At 50.6% G+C, this 15,934-nt stretch overlaps 1 protein-coding gene across 2 annotated transcripts in view; it reads right to left on the bottom strand.

Annotated features, from left to right (window-relative positions):
- Nucleotides 1-15,889, bottom strand: part of CFDP1 (craniofacial development protein 1) — a 54,469-nt gene extending 38,580 nt beyond the window's left edge. Inside the window, exons 1-4 of one of the 2 annotated variants that reach the window (XM_083851914.1) lie at nt 15,730-15,889; nt 15,476-15,605; nt 14,688-14,898; nt 13,126-13,244 (exon numbers count right to left, since the gene is read on the bottom strand). In XM_083851914.1, the coding sequence (XP_083708040.1) occupies nt 13,126-13,244; nt 14,688-14,898; nt 15,476-15,605; nt 15,730-15,790 (521 nt within the window). In that variant the 5' untranslated portion in view covers nt 15,791-15,889. The remainder of the gene's footprint in view (nt 1-13,125; nt 13,245-14,687; nt 14,899-15,475; nt 15,606-15,729) is intronic. The other variant, XM_083851913.1, reaches the window with a different exon arrangement.
- Nucleotides 15,890-15,934: the final 45 nt, after the last annotated feature.

Here is a 15,934-nt window from a genome sequence, read left to right as displayed (position 1 = left end):
GCCTCACCGGTCGCAGGACCTGCCTTGTTAAAATTCAGGCCAAGAGCTGCTGCCTCCTACCCACTGAAGCCAGCAGCTCCTGCAGTGAGTCCGGCACCAAAGCTGGCAGCTGGGGCGATGGCACGCGAGCCGGCAGCCCCAAAGCTCCTTCCTGGCAGGAGCTGGCTGCAGGATTCCTGCTGGACCCCAGCAGACGCAAAGCCAGCTGGATCACTGCTCCAAACGCTGGCAGGGAGGAAAGCACAGCGAAGTTATTCGTTAAGCCCAGAGGCATCAGTACCCTGCAATCCCACTCGCACAGACCCAGCGCACACGCGTCCCCTGCTGACAGGGAATCACTGTCTGTAGAGAAGCTGTTAGGGAAGGGAAGCTGTTCTTCCACCTTCTTCCCAGACAGCAAATACAATGGAAAAGGCACGTTCAGACACAAGAATTAACGCTGGCACTAAACACGTCCTGCTCAGCCCCGTGCTGCCAGCGTAGAACAGATTAACCCCATTTCCCCCTCTGCACGGGCACACACCTTTCAGCCTGGTGGCAGTCGTGTGAACAGAGACAAATCCCACGTTATGAATATTCAGAAGTACTTGCTGATCGGATTGGAAAGGAGCTGGTGGGAAAAGCAGTTCCGGAAGAAACAAAAGCCCTGCTACATTGCCATCCCAACTCCAGCCATCCCAAACACGCTGCCCACTCACAGCCCCGTCATGCAGCCATCGCCCCCCAAAGGTTGCTCTGCCTGCATGGATTTCCTCCAGCAGGATAAACTCGCCGTCTCCACGCAGCAATTAGACAGAATTCCCCGCGGAGCCCACCCTGAGCCACGGGCTGAGCTGAGTACAACCCCGCAGCCTGCCTGTGCGTGCCGCACCACCCGGCTCAGCCGCCCACCACTGCTCGTCATCCCACAGCACGGTCCCTGAGTCACCGGGAGGAACAGCAGGCACACAGCTGAGGAGGCACAGCACGGCAAAAATGCATCCTGGGGGAAAAAGGACCCTGTGCTGGCCTCCGTCAAAGAGCTGCCAGTCCTCAACACGACCTCGGCACCTCCTGGGCTAGGTCGCACACCCTGCGAGCTGCTGGGACTGGGACAGTGCTGGATAATGGACGCAGCACCTGGGAAAGGCAGACGATGTGACGAGCAGCACACGATGCCACGTGTTGTGCTGGGAGGTGACAGCCCAGCTCCTTGGGGTGCTGTGTGCTCGACTCCCACAAGCCCAAGAGAAAGCTGCAAGTAAATAGTTCACAGGATCCGGGTGTGCGTGATGGAGAGCAGCTCTGCAAAGCCTGCAGGACCTGAGCACAGGGCCCCTGCTCTTGTCTCAACATCGCGACACCTTCAGCCTGCTCCAACCCAGAGACAAAACCGACCCACTGCCTGCCTAACTGCTGAGGCAGAGCACACAGCCAAGATGTGTAAGAAAAATATCTCCAGGCGTTTGCCAGCCTGCAGTCTCACAAAGTTGGCATTTGTTGGACCAGCACAAGTGCTCTCAGAGCAGGAAGGTGGCCAATCCCCAAAACAGGCTGGAAAACAGAAACCTGTGCCTGCTAAAAAACCCCAGCATTATGCACAGGAGGGCTGGGGCACAATGACAGCACAGAAATCACTTTGCTACCAGGGCACGAGACCAAGGTTACTCACACTTGGACACTTGCTTCCTCCACCACCCCAGGGTACCAGCACCAATGGCTGGGCACAGAATAAAACACTTGGTTCACTTTTTTTGGCCTGTCGGCGGCTGCTCGAAGTGTATTTTTGAGATGTTCATTGCAGCGACAGAGCTGCAAAGCTGTGTGCAACCTGTTCCAGCAGGACTGCCCGGCTGGGGACAGAAGAATGTGGCAGGAACGCGATTAAAACTGACCTTTGGAGGCAATGCCATCACAAGACCCCCTGATTGCCTCATAAAACCGAACAAAAGCAGCTCCCAGGCAGGCTGTGGCTGGGCTGGTGCCAGCAGCAGCAGCCGCTCCATCAGGAATGACAAAAGCAGGAATATTCAAGGGCTTTGCAAGGTATTAGCTCAGGTTATGCACATTTCATCCTTCCTCACATACCAGGCCAGGGAGGGAAAAAAATCCTCTGGTCTGCATTATTACGGGAGACAATAACTCCCCATGCAGAAACCAAAACACTTCTTGCTCCTCATGGGTAGACGTGAGAGCCATTAATCCAGCTGGAAGAAATCACAGTCATTACTAAGGAAAATTACAAGACCTTTCACTTTTAAATACTCGATAAATAACTGTTTGCCCGACTGTTTACTGGGATGCCATTCACACATTATAATCCAGGAATAAACATGAAAATAAGGATATTGTCAGCAATAAAACGAGGAGCTAGTCTCTCGCCCACTTGCAGACCCTGTAATTCACACACCGAACCACTCATTTCATCACTTCCCCATGAAGATTTCATTATTCTGCTGTGGCATTAAATTGCTTAATAAGACCTCCAGAACACTTATTAATTTTTTGGACCATGTTGGAGTCTGGTAGCACTAGGATACTACTGGACAAGGAACTGTGCAACTGTAAAACAGAAAGGTCCTCCCTACTTCGATGCAGTTATGATGAAAACACGCTAGAAGCTGGGACACTACACACACCTAACACTAAGCAGGAGAGGAAGAGGAGGCAGCACCTCGCAGGTAGGATGAGGGAGGCTGGGAAAGACAAACAGCCACAGCAGGAAGGCTGGCAGGCTCCCGGCCATAGTCTGCCGTGTAACAGCAACCTTGTACATCCCAAGTACTAAAATCCCTCCAATTTATCCCCAGGTAGCTCAATACAACCGCATTTTTCTAACCAAAACGCCTGGGGTGCATCAGGCTGAGAAAGCACGTGTTGGTATCAGGGACTGGGAGCTGAGAGGACAGCTAGGATCCCTCGCTGCAGCAGCACAAAGGTGCCATCTCCCCTGACATCCGTGCTGAGGACGGGCGAGCACAAGTGGAAGCTCCGGAAAACGCCAACTTTTTACCACTCGTACTCAGGACACTCGGTCCTCACTTGGGAAACCTGCCCCAGTTTAGACCTGACACAATTAGAAAACTTTCCGCATCATCCTCACGTTGTTAGCTCTGGGGAATCGCAGGCAGAGAGGGGGGAAATGAGGCTAATTATCCTTCTTCAGTATTCCCCATCTGTGTCTGGCCTCATTAAGTAGCCCTCCAGCCTTCTGGAATGATCACTTGAGAAGCAAGCAATACTCACCTACAGGGGTTTGTAAAAAAAAAAAAAAAAAAAAAGGCAAAAAAACAAACCCAAACCACTGAGCCCTTCTGAGCCAAGAGGAAGACTGCCTCTAAATCCACTTGGAGGTGGTTTTGGGGGACTCCCACGCTTGCAGTGCCACGGTCTGGGCACTCTCCTCAGCCAGATACACCTGTCTGCTGCAGGTGGCTCCAGCCCGCACGATCCTGAAGCCGCAGGCACGCACGTGCTCAGCACCTCCTGGGAGAGTCGAGCCTCCGCACAACCGGACCTCCAGGCCACATCACCTGCACGCTGGATGTGTACTTGATGTACGCTGGATTACCTGGTGTAAAGCAAACAGAGCTAAAAGGAACAGGTCCCCATCGCTTACTCACATTTTCTAGTTTCAAGGCAAAAGGTCAACTTTCCCTGCCTTCCGGAAAAAAAAAAGAAAAACATTCTCTAAACCTTGCTCTTCAAACCAGGTGGGAGAAGCTATTCCTTGGGAAACTGAGCCTGTTCCCTGAAGGAACACAGACAAGACCAGGCTGGACCGACTGCTAATTCTGCGGGCTGCCTATCTGCGTGGAAGCTGCTGGCTGGTTTTTAACATGAAACAAATCTGATCTGAGCTCCCCCGGAGTCAGGCAAGGGCCACGCTGCCTGCCTGGTGCCGTTCCTCGCAGCAGGTGTGCGCTGCTATCCACCCGGTCAGCCCAGGCTGCACCTCAAAACCATTCATCTGAAAAGAAGCAGAGGTGAACAGCGCCTTAACAGAAATAATGCATAAAAGCGCTCATGAAATCCATGTCCTCGTAAGTCCGAAGGAGTTGGTCCCCCCCAGCCAGGGCACAGGTCTTTGCCTCCCTGTTGCCTGGAGCTTTATCCACCCTAGTTTTAAGCATCCACAAGCTCTGGGTCTCTGCTCGCTGCCTCCCCTCATTTTTGTTTGCACCTCCCCAAAGGGTTACCTGCAAATTAGGGAGCACACCTCGAAGTTGAGCAATCCAGGTGAACGGACGGATGCTGCTCCTCTGTGTAAGCGTGACAGCCCTCTGACCTCATTAGCCATGAGCAGCAAGTACCCTGACAGCAAGGCAGATCCCTGCAACCCCTCAGACCCTGCAAAGCACAGCACTATTCCTGTTATGGGTCCCTTTTGTTGCCCAGGGAAGGAATATTGTAGGTTCAATGAATCAGGGCTCAAAATTCACTTACAGCACGGACACAAAGGTTACACAGATCACAGCAGGAGCCAACGCACACCACGAGGCAGAAGCATCCCCGTGGAGGAAAGGCCAGACTAAGCCTGACTCAGTTTGTAACGTGTTAATGAGTTAGCGAGGTAGAGAACAGCTTTGCCTTCCCTTCAGGCTAACACACAAACCCTCCTGGTTCAGAATCCGAGTTACAAAAAAAAAAAAAAAAAAATCCATCTGGCAAGCTGCACTTTCCAGGAGGGGAAACCCCAAGCCCATGGGCTGCAGAGACGGCTCTGCCAGCATCTCCACCAGACTTCAAAAGCCCCTTTCTGAGCCTGGAGCTGTCAGGAACGAGACGGCAGCGTGGAGGAGAAGAAAACACAGCCAGCAGTGAAGAGCTGGGACGGGAGCTGAGGCCCTGCAACAAAGGCACAAACAGAGGGACGAAGGAGCCCCTTATTGCCCAACAGCAGAAGAGCAGCTGCGCGACCCAAAAAGGTCACCGAGCACCTTCTGTTTCCAGATTTTTTTAAAGTCAGGAAATTGTCTGAAAGCCAGGTACAGAAACAATGTCCCCTCCGTTACGCCCTGGGAAAGGGAGGAATCCTTTCTTAAGCTCTGCACTCACTCTTTCCACATGAACTACACAGGACGCAGGCAGAAAACACTCGGAGGAACCTGCAATGGGAGAAAGCAGCTGGTCATCCAGAAACTGGTGCTGTGCCCAGATGCCACAGGCTTGGGAGAGTTAGTCTGGAGGTCAAGCCGTCTTTTTGGAGATGCTTTGAGACTCTTTCCACCTTTGGAGATCCCAGCAGAGCCCTCTTTTCCATCGTACTGATTACCAACAAAAACACAGACCCAACACCAGCGCACACCAGTTGTTTCCTTGCAAGCACCAAGCCACGAGAGAAGCACGAGCTGACTTCCAGCTGGACACCTGCTCGGGCACTGCGGGATTTTCAAAAGCACGGTAACATATGGGAAAAAGACAGGAGTCAGCGTGCTCCTGAATGCCAAAAACGCCCTGGACAAGCCTGGCACTGCTCTGTGACACCTTGCAAGTCACAGCCCCTCGGTGCTTCAGTTTCCCAGCTAAGCAGAAGCCCCATCTGCACACCCCTTAATGAAAATCCTCGACAGGAGCTGTTCATTAGGCCATGCCCCTCCTCAAAGCACATTGAGCAGACTGTGACATGATTTACTTTCGGAGCGAGTGCTCTGACTTAAATTTCTGGCTGTGTTTTGTGTCACCGTCCATGAAGTTTTAATTTCTGCAGCAAACGTCTAGCGAGTGAACCAGCACAAAAAGCTCCAGCTCACACTGAAGGACCTCATCTCAGGACCCCATCACATCACACGGCATTTGGATTCCCCAAGGAAGTGCTGAAGCATCAGGGAATTGATGCACACAGAGGAAAGGTTACCAAAGCATGCCCCCGAGACCTTTTTGTTCTTAAGCCTCTTTTGAAAGGTAGCATATTTTCACTTACTGGCTCCCCAAAAAAATCAATAGCTTATTTTGAAATTGGAAAAAGCCAATATAAGCCGTGGATAGCCGAGGCATGCTCTGACCTCTAAAAATAACAATGTAAGGAGAGGAACGGGGAGGCTGCTGCCTGCACTCCACTCTGCCAACATCAGCACTTGGGGCTTGTTTGTAGAAAAGTTATCCTCACTTTTTAAGACTTCCACCTCTGAACAGCACCCCATCAATGTGCCACGTAATTCTGGGTGGTTTGACTCTGTCTTCAGGTCCCAAGGCAACATTTCCAGCCTACTGCTCAGGCTAAGTACCTGGAAAAGCTCAAAGGCAAGGTTTTTGCACTGTGCAAGCCTCATGGAAGGAGCGCTATGTCACTGGGAAGTGGTTAAAACACATTTCTCTACAAGCCCTTAGCCAAAGCGGACTGAGGAAAAAACCCTACAAACATAGCATCCCCTGTCATCAGGCCAAACCAGATCTAATGGTCCTCAACAAGGCAACAAGACTTTGGAATGGCTTTTCAAGGAGTTACTAATACTCATTATCCTGACTCTTCCCTTTTTCCTAGCTACTGCTATGAGAGCCATTGCAAAAAGCACATCAAAATCCAAGGAGTGGTTTCTTCCTCTGCCCCGATCAGCTCAGATCGTTGCCTTCCGTTTCTAACCTGACAGTGCTCATCCAGCACTTCTGGTGGAAGCTGTGTTTCACTTTCTACCCACCTGTAAGAAAGGGTTTTCCGAACACAAGGACATGTTCTCAGCTGCCTTCTCACTCGCAGGTACAATCATCACATCAAAGGCTTCTGCAAAAAAGCACTCGGGGAACACATCACACACACAGACCTTGAGCTCAAGCAGCCCTCCGCCTACATCACCAATAATCAGACGTGCACCCAAGCTGCTGATCTTCCTCCTGATTTTAAGAGCAAGCGTCTTTCACTCAGCGTTGCACAAAACCCCACGAGCACGAAACAAATGTCCGAGGTTCACACCCAGCAAGCGGCATGAGTGTGCTGCCAACTCTGTGCTATTCATCATCTGAGCTTCCTGAAAAGCATCAGAAGGAAAGGCGAGAGTTAACGGCGTTACATGTTCTCAGAGCTAATTAGCCTAACACATCTGACTGAGCCATGCTGAGACCACAGAGCAAGAACACAGATGGACAATTACACATTTCTTCAATTATTCTCTGTGCCAGCTCTAAATCCTGAGACTGGTGGGAGCAAATTCCCTGCTCTTTTTTCCCCTTCCCTTTGAAATAAATTAACTCTACCATCCTCAGCAGTCTCCCCCCTCCAGCTATATCACCCGGACAAGCGACCCTTACCCCTTTTCAAAGCTAAGCAACAAAACAGGAGGCAGTCCCCCAAAATGCTGGCTCCCACCCACTTTGTTGCCCAGCTTCATCACATTTGGTCTCAGTTATCACATGAGGAGCAGAGAGGACATCGCAGCTACTGAGAAGGAAATAAGAGGCTGCACAAGGATTTGGGAAAGCTCGGGCTGTTCTCAGATGTCCGATTACTCCTCCTGCAGCTCTTCCCACCTGCCCTCTCCTGAAGAGGGTTGGGATCGAGGCGGTGAAGCTCTGGAAGGGACAGCAGATCTGGGGACAGAAACAGGAGCAGAGACAACCAAAAAAGGAACTTCGGGCATAACCTGCAGCCCTGCCTGCACAGCTCTTACCAGCAAGAGCATTCTTTTACAAAGGAGAGACACGTTATCAGAAAAAGGGCTTTTGCCAGCACAGAAAAGCCTCCAAGAGACCCCAGAAAAGAACCTGCCCTCCACCACACCACCATCACTTCCACTGCTCCAAAGGTCCTGAATTTCACCATCAAAACGAATTACTCCAACTTAAGGCCCAATTTCAGGTCCTTCAGGTCCATCATACAAACCATCTACTCTGAATAATCTTTTTTTATTTCCTGAATCCTGAAAGTAAGATGAAAATCTCTGAAGCAGCAACACAAATTGAGTCGTGAGTTTGTCTGCCGGAACACCCTAGAAAATAACCATTTGCAAACAGGACCAGATGAAAAGTCAGATTCTCTTCCACCTCACGCTGCAACTATGGCTGGTGAAATATCAATCTCAACCAGTGCAAAACCCCAGTACACAATAATTTAACTATTTGGTACATCTTCAAATTTAAATAACATTTATGTACATCTTGAAATCCCTATATTCTGCTTCAGTGTGCATTAGCCCCAGTGCTGGGGTACGAGCCCTTCCTGGCCCTTCCCAATCTGTTTGGTACACAAGGGAAGCTTGGATCCCCTGGGTGCCCAGGTCACGAGGCACAGGAGACCCAAGGAACCAGGGGGCATCTTCAGCTCCAGCGTGCCTCAGTTTTCCTATTCCTAAATGGGGAATAACAACACTTCTTAAAAAGCGCTTTGAGACATACAGTTCTGTAAGAAAGCTAAGGATTTTCTTCTCTTTACACCTGTAAAGCTTTCAAGGACTTCAAACACACATCAGAGCCTTCTGTTCCTTTGTATATACCTCTGGACTAAATGCCTCGCTAAAACCCACTTGAAAGCAGTCCCCAAAAGCAAACGATATCCGTGGAACTGGGTCATCATCTGCCCCTTGGGGCAAGAAAAACCCCCGCCATATGCTAGGTGATTTTCATGACGGAATTTAGCCTGAAAGCTGTCCCAGTGAGAGCACCGTACCCCACCCAACGTGGGCCCTTCCTGCACAGAGTTTCAAAGCAATGGTAAGCTTTAATCAGGCAAACTGAGGAATACTTTCGGAAGCAGCCTGAATTAATCAAGGAATGGGCATTTAAGAAGTGGATAAAGATTACCAAGATCAACCTGGAAAGATGAGCTTCATTCAGAGTCAGCCAAACCTCATCCATCTGCTCAGCCTTCAAACATGCAAGTACCCGAAGAGTCACTGGACAAACATTTACCCATTACGCAGGGTCCATAAAACAACCCCCAGCTCCCTGGCCCTACATACTGCTGGTCCGGGGCCCCGTGTCCTGCTGTTTCGGACAGGGCAGGAAGCACGATGCCTTCAGCACTCGTCGGGGGCTCGGCAGAAGGATGTGCAGCACGGAAAAAGCTACCGGCTGGATCTTTGCACCTGCTTATCTCGGCATCTCAACGGCAACAGAAAGCTTGTGCTGCAGACAGAGAAAAAAGATCTTGAAACCTTTTCCTGAAACATTTCTACACGGATCCAGGCCCAGCACCCTGCCAGCAGCCACAGCTTGGGTGACAATTCTGGCCCCAGAGGCGGTGAGAAGCCAGGAATTGCTCACATCAAGGAACACCTGCCAGACATGAGAGTGCTGAAAGAAATGGGTTCAGAGCACGCAAGCACAGCGACAATGGTCAAGAAAAGGCTCAAGGATTGATGCAAAAATCTGATCTGGGAGTCCTCCAGGGGCCAGTAGCAACCATCTCTGAGATGCTGGCTGCTTGCAGGGAGCAGCGGCAGTGAGGACCAGAGGGGAAGGGACCGGAGAGCTGGGGTCTGAGCACCCAGCCTGCTGGGAGCTCTTCTGGATCCCAAAAATAAGCACATACGCACAGAATTATGAAACTTTCACTTTTGAGTTCCTTATTTGGAGCTTGCAATTACCCCTGAGCAAAGCAGGGTCTCGAGTGCAGGCCTCCCGTTCCTGAATTAGCACCTAAGCCACACATCATTACTCGCTTTGCACCTCTGCAAGTCAAATAATGGTACACTGAGGATGTTTCCACCTAAAATCCATTCTGTCTAACATTCAACGACCTGACTTTGTCTTTCCAAGTTGCTGCCCTGGCTGTGACAAATACCCAGGGGCTGGGCCAGCTCCGTTCACGTGAGCTGCCTCCTGCTGCAGTCCTGGACAGACACAGAGGTGACTTTCATGGAAGGAGGGCAAAAGAACAGAACACTGAGCTCAGCAGGGGCTTAAAGAAACTGACGGCCAAGGTAGTTGGGACTGCCAAAGAGAAAGCCAGCCTCATCGCACAGCTATTGCATTTTGCAACAGGTAAACCCTGGCACCGGGGATGTGGCTCCCTGCTAATGCAACCCCACATCCTGCATCACAAGGAAAGTTCTCAAACCAGAGGCCTCAAAAGGACTTAAATCTCCTCTGGCAGGGAGAAATGTCTTGAACTCTCCTTCAGATGGTTAGCCTACCCCTGCAGTTCCCACTGCCCACAGTCACAGCCCTTTGGGTGACAGTCACCTGCTGCTCCTTATCTGTGTAAGGCCAGAAAGGAACGAAAAAGAGAAAAGCCACAACTGGAGACAACAGAAGTCTGTTACAAAGACTATTTCTAGTTCCAGGACTCAAAAGCTTTGGTTTTGCAAGATGTTACTAAATCATGCATTTTGTAAAAATTAAAAGCCGCTAAATTTAGTTCTTTATTTGGCAATTTACAACGGTCTGAACCTAAAGTTCAGCATTAGCAACCGATAAAAGCACAAACTAATTAGAACAGGCACCACTAAGTGCAACTATAATATTTAGGGGTGTTGACAGCTAAGAAAGGAATCTCTTTCACTATTCTAGTGTAACCCTGCAGCTAGAGATTTCTTTCAGGAGACTTTTACTACTCCAATCATGCAAGAGAGATCTTTCGTCTTCTTACAGGGGAAAATAAATTGTTCTGCAACATGAGATCAGGGCTAAATGATCTTCTGTTAAGGGCTTCAATGAGCAGAAATTTGTGCCCTGAATCTCAACGCTTAAATACTGATCTAAATTCTTCTCAAGCTTTCAGAAGAGCAACGCTCCAAAGTAGCCTCAAACCATTCAGAAAGGAAAGCAACAGAGAGAGCTCTCTCATTTCAGTTCTTTGAGCCCCAAAACGTGCGCACAGCTACCGTGTGTTGTCCTTTGTAACCAACAACTTGCCAGCTGCTTCCCCAGGCAAGGAAGTCAGCATTTGGTATTCAGAGCATTTGCAGCCATTAGGGTTAAAGACAACCTCCTGCTAGAGGAGAGAAAAAGCAGCCCTCTGGCACTCGCCTGCCACAGCTAAAAGCGCCCTAAAAGCACCAGCAGCTGTAGCAGGGAGAGCTCCTGACATCCTGCCCACCTAGCGCAATGCGAGGCAGAGCGAACACCACCAAAGCTTCAGCTTTTAATGTGATCTGTCAGCCGCAAAAATCAAGGGGGAACACGGAAGGATTTTTCTGTTATCAGCGAGCTGCAGAAAGCAGCCTGCTGCAACTCCAGCACCAGCAGAGAGCAGCCCTCCAGAGCCCGTGGCAGCTTTGTTGCTGGCTCTGAAACCTGTTGATACAACAGCTGCTGTAAACAAGAAGTACATTAGTGGTGGCTTGCAGGATTACAGCCTCATTGTTGCCCGAGCTCCAGCTTTTGCCTATTTGAAACAAATTTAGTAGAAGCCTGTATCCGTTCCTTTGCAGATCCCCAAGGGAGACAGTCGATATCAAGTAAAGAATACCAGAAAAGCAACTGCTGCCGAAAAATATGCTTTTATCTAACTTGGAAGTTTCTTATTACAGCTATTAAAAAATGATAGATAAGATAGCGATGTTGAAACCACAACCTCAGCATTTTGCGAGCTCTGACCAAGTTCTGTTCATGTAAGGCGAGACACTTTTGGGAAGACAGAGAGTTTCCCCAATCCCTCCAACTAAAACTACCAATAAAAGCAAGAGCAGCCCTGGTAAAACTAATCTGCGCCCACCACACAAAAGCTAGAATGCCAGAATTACTCAGATGGTGGTCTGATTCTATGTATAAACAATTATTATCTGGGGCTTCTTTTCACAGAACCAGGTAAACAAGAAGCTTCAAGGCAGGCATTTTCACAAGCTCCCTGCTTTAAACAGTCCTACTTCAAAGCGTTAGTGCACAAAAAATTCCTTTCTCATGTTCTGAAGTAAGCCTACACGGCAAGTTTTCCTGTAAATCCCTCCTCTAGGTGATGCACTTCTGCTCGTGTCAGGACACAGCACTCACCTACAACGCACAGCCGGACGTGTCCAGACTTCAAAGAAGGCTGCACACCGATTTCACGTGGCTCCAGAGCACCAGGAATGCAGTTCTGGTGATATGTCATAGCCCAGCAGGCTTTTGTGTGAGCCTGCAAACCTAGAGCTTCACCCATCCTCACCTGGGAGTACATCATGTTTGAAACTAACTCTTTTATTCCACGCCTCAGAAAGAGTGGGGACAAATAACAAGCTGGCTGCTGAGAGGACTGTGAATCAGGAAGCTAAACGTCTGCCTGTAATTCTGCTACAGATTTTTATACGTCCATGGGAAAAACTTCATCTCTCCCGTGCAAAAAGGGGATGATGACTCTCGCAGAAGAGCTGCAGTGGTACAATTCTTTGCCTTTCATCAGGGAACAAAGGGTATTCCTACAGCCCAGATTGTGCAGGGAAATGGGAAAGGCACTGCTATGACTCACGGCTCTCCTCAGATTTTTCAGGCAGCAGTGCTGACAAGGAAAGCAAGAGCAATGGAAACCCCAGCTCCTGGCTTCCTCCTCCAGATCCGGGCAGCTGAGGTGTTACTGCTGGGAACTGCTGCCCTCTGCTGTCACACAGAAGAGAGGCGAAACTCTCATCTCACAAAGCCAGATTTACAGCTGGTCAGATTTCAAAGGGCCCCGTGGTTTTGGTCTTGAACCTTTACACCTTAGTTGCCTGCCCCTTTCTGTAGCTCATCCCATGGGGCCTCCTGCAAGTCGAAGAGCCTAGAGGATGATTTCACCTAGCCCATCACCTTCGCTGCAGCTGTTTCAGAGAAGCTGTTAGCTCTTAGTTCAGCAAAACACCTCTTACTATCTGCAGATCTTTGTACTGGATTGTGCACAACACCAGGGAAAGTGCCAGCAGATATCCTGCCCTCGGCACAGGGTTTGGACTAGACTGAAGGAATTAAAAGGGCTGAAGGAATAAAATGCACGACTGTCATGCCTGCGTGGCCACATTCAATTCTCTCCTTGTCTCAACCCTCAGCGGCAGTGCCACCATTTTATACGCTGTCCACACAGGAGGCCTAAGCAAATTTAAAGGAATATTCTCAAGGTACAAAGCGTAGACCTCAGCCTTCATCTAAACATACTCCACAGCCCTCAGGCAGAAAGATCCTGGCCTCATTTCCCTTGAGGTTCTTCTGTGCTCAGGATTAAAAGCATAAAGGAAAAAGGAGAGGATATACCACGCTTCACAGTGCGTCCCCAGCCTGCCGGCAGCAGAACGACACCCGCTCTGCACAGAGCTGCCAACTCACCTGACTTCCTCACCAGCGAAGTCAAACACTTTGGTGATTGTCACTTTTCCTGAATCTTTTGGCTTCTCGGAGTCTTTTGGTTTCTCCTGAAGCTTCTTCACATTCTTCTCTTCTTTAGCCTGTGAAATACACAAAGGAGAAAGCAGAGTAATGCACTCGGCAGCCCAGCCAAGTTACCGTCCCAAGTGGCCGAGGACCCAAGACAGACCTCAGGCAGCACCACAGTTTAGTCCGGCTGGTCAAAGCACGTCACCCACAGACAAGAAAATGGCAAAGAGTCCCTGCTGCTAGAAGGAAGTTCCCTGTCTCGTCCCCAGGCTCTCACTGGAAGTCAGGATTTATAACAGACCCAAAATGAGAAGTGAAACTGTAATTAAATATAGGAACTGACACGAATATATTGCTGCAGTTCAGAAAGCAAGCAAAGTTCTGAAGAATTCAGTTTTCCCAAATCAAGTACAGCCAAACAGCAAAGTTGCCAGGGTGGATTAAACAGAAATACATTCACTTTTGCCCAAGAATATACGAGACCCATCAGCAGCAAAAGCAAGGCTGATCTTCACAGAGAACCCTGAAGACACCAGGCCATTTGTCAATAATGTTGAGAGGAAATTAGCTTTCTTAAGCTATTTGTCCACACTGCCTCTTTATTTACACAGTAACACCTAAAGCTTTTAACGTTGCACATGAAAATCCCCAGACCCTGCACATAATGAAAGCAAAAACTTCAATTCTTGCTCAAAATCAACTACACACTGAGAAGATCTTCAGAAAACAAATCCAAAATAAGAAGTTCACAAGAAGAGCAGAGGGACTGCATCTCCATAAATTATTCCAGACTGCAGGGGAACTTCTAAAGACCACGCATGTTCTAGTGATCCGCACATAAAACGAGAACTGCTCAGAAGAGAACTTTTCCTCTCTCGTCTATCTACAACCACCTCAGCTGTTCAGCCAGTAACAACTGAGGTGGGGAGAAGCACGAGGCTTCAGATAAAAGGACTCTTCTGAAAGTTGCAAACTTACGCAGCGACACTTGTTCTCCAGCTTTCCAACAGTTAGAGAAAGAAGCGTCACACAACGAGAACTGTTCTCCCCACACACCGCTTGTTCAAGAGTCAAGATTTTAGTTACAAAAGACTCTTTTAGCTGACAGAGGGGCAGTGGTGCCTCTCCTCTGTGTCCCTAGCTTTGGAGCAACGGGACAGGCACAAGAAACCACGGGGGAGAGTTGTACACACAAGGGTAACTCGGACCAAGCCTCACTGTGCTGTTTCTGTTTCACAAGGAGACTCCACCACCAGGAAGGGAAGCCACCAGGGCTCCCTGGGACACTCGAGGATGCTGACAAGCAGCTCCAAAAAATCAGCACCACCAGGTCACAGACCTCCCTGCCTGGAAGGCAACCAGCTTTGCCCACAGTGGGGCTCCAGGCTTACAAAACAGATGGGGCAGGGACAAATCCGTGCCCTCCACAGCTCCAGCTGGAGCTGCCACCACCCAGAACCAGCACTTTCCAACTTGAGGCCCTTCTCACACCCCCTCGGTGAAGGCCCCGGTACCTTGTCAGCTTGCGTGGCCACCGCCACTTTGGGCTTCTGTCCCACGTCGCTAAGGAAGCTGGCCCAAAGCGCGTCCTCTTTCTTCTTCTCTTCTTCTTCTCTGTCTTTTTCTGCCTGCTTTAAGTTATCCCCCTCCTCCTCTTCGTTTTCCTGAGCCTTTCCTTCCTCTTTCTCATCGGGCTCTAGCACGAGACCTCCTTTCTTCCTCTTCCTGGAAGCAGACACCCAAAAAACCACGCTGAGATCCTGTGGCACCACCCCAGAGCCCAAACTTAGGTGGGTGAAACAATACAAACACTTCACGTCCCGGCTACAGCACCTGCCTGGGAGGCTTCCCCTAACCTCGGAGGGGGGAAGCTGGTTAATTACAGGACTGCCCTGATCAGAAACCACAGGAATTAGGTGGAAAAGGCGGCGAGAAGCCCTGAATGGAGTTTACAGGTGGGCATACGGGGTGGACGTACAGGTGGATCGTGGATTCTGCAGGAACCTCCAGGCGAGGAGGCCTTAAATGTGCCCCTTATGTGCGGGGCTTTTGGCTTCCCAAATGGAAAAGAGCTAAATTATTGCTGTTATTAACGCATCTAATTAGCCGCTGGTGAGGGCTGCAAGGCATCCCATCCTTTTAAATCCCAACCCCAACCCACAAAACACCCTGAAATGAGGCATTTCTCCTCACCGGGCATCCCGGGGGACCCCCAGGCACGCTGCACGCCCTCGCAGAGCACCGGACAGCGCAAGAAAACCCCGATTTTCGGCTAATTCACCCGGCACGGCCGGGTCCCTACCTGCCGGCGGGGCGGCGGGGGCTGCTCCTGCCGCGGGCTGCCCGCGGCCCGGCCCGGGCCCGGTCCCGGTCCCGCTGCTCCTCGTCCTCCTTCACCAGCTCGCTGCCGTCATCCTCGCTGTACTCCGCGCCTGCGGGCACAACCGGCAACGGCCCCCCGGTAATTAAACCCCTCGGTAACCAAACCCGCCGGTAACGAACCTCCCGGTAACGAACCCCGCGGTAAGCAGCGGACGCCCCGGTGGCGAGGCTCACCCGAGGGCACGTAGTCCTCGTCCTCGGCCGAGCTGTACGCCTCCTCCTCCGAGCCCGACATGGAGCCGCCGGTAACCACCGGGAGCCGCCGCCGCCGCCAGAGCGCCGCCCCCGCCGCCGCCGCCGCCCTCGAGCGCCCCCTGGCGGGGCGGACCCCGCCGCCCTCCCTCAGCCGGGGGCCCGGCCGCCGGCCCCTCCGCTTCCG

This window comes from Anser anser (assembly GCF_964211835.1).
Source record: "Anser anser genome assembly, chromosome: 11".
Classification (NCBI taxonomy): Eukaryota; Metazoa; Chordata; class Aves; order Anseriformes; family Anatidae; genus Anser; species Anser anser.
The sequence above is the reverse complement of the archived record's forward strand: the minus strand, read 5'-3'. Positions and strand labels throughout refer to the sequence as shown.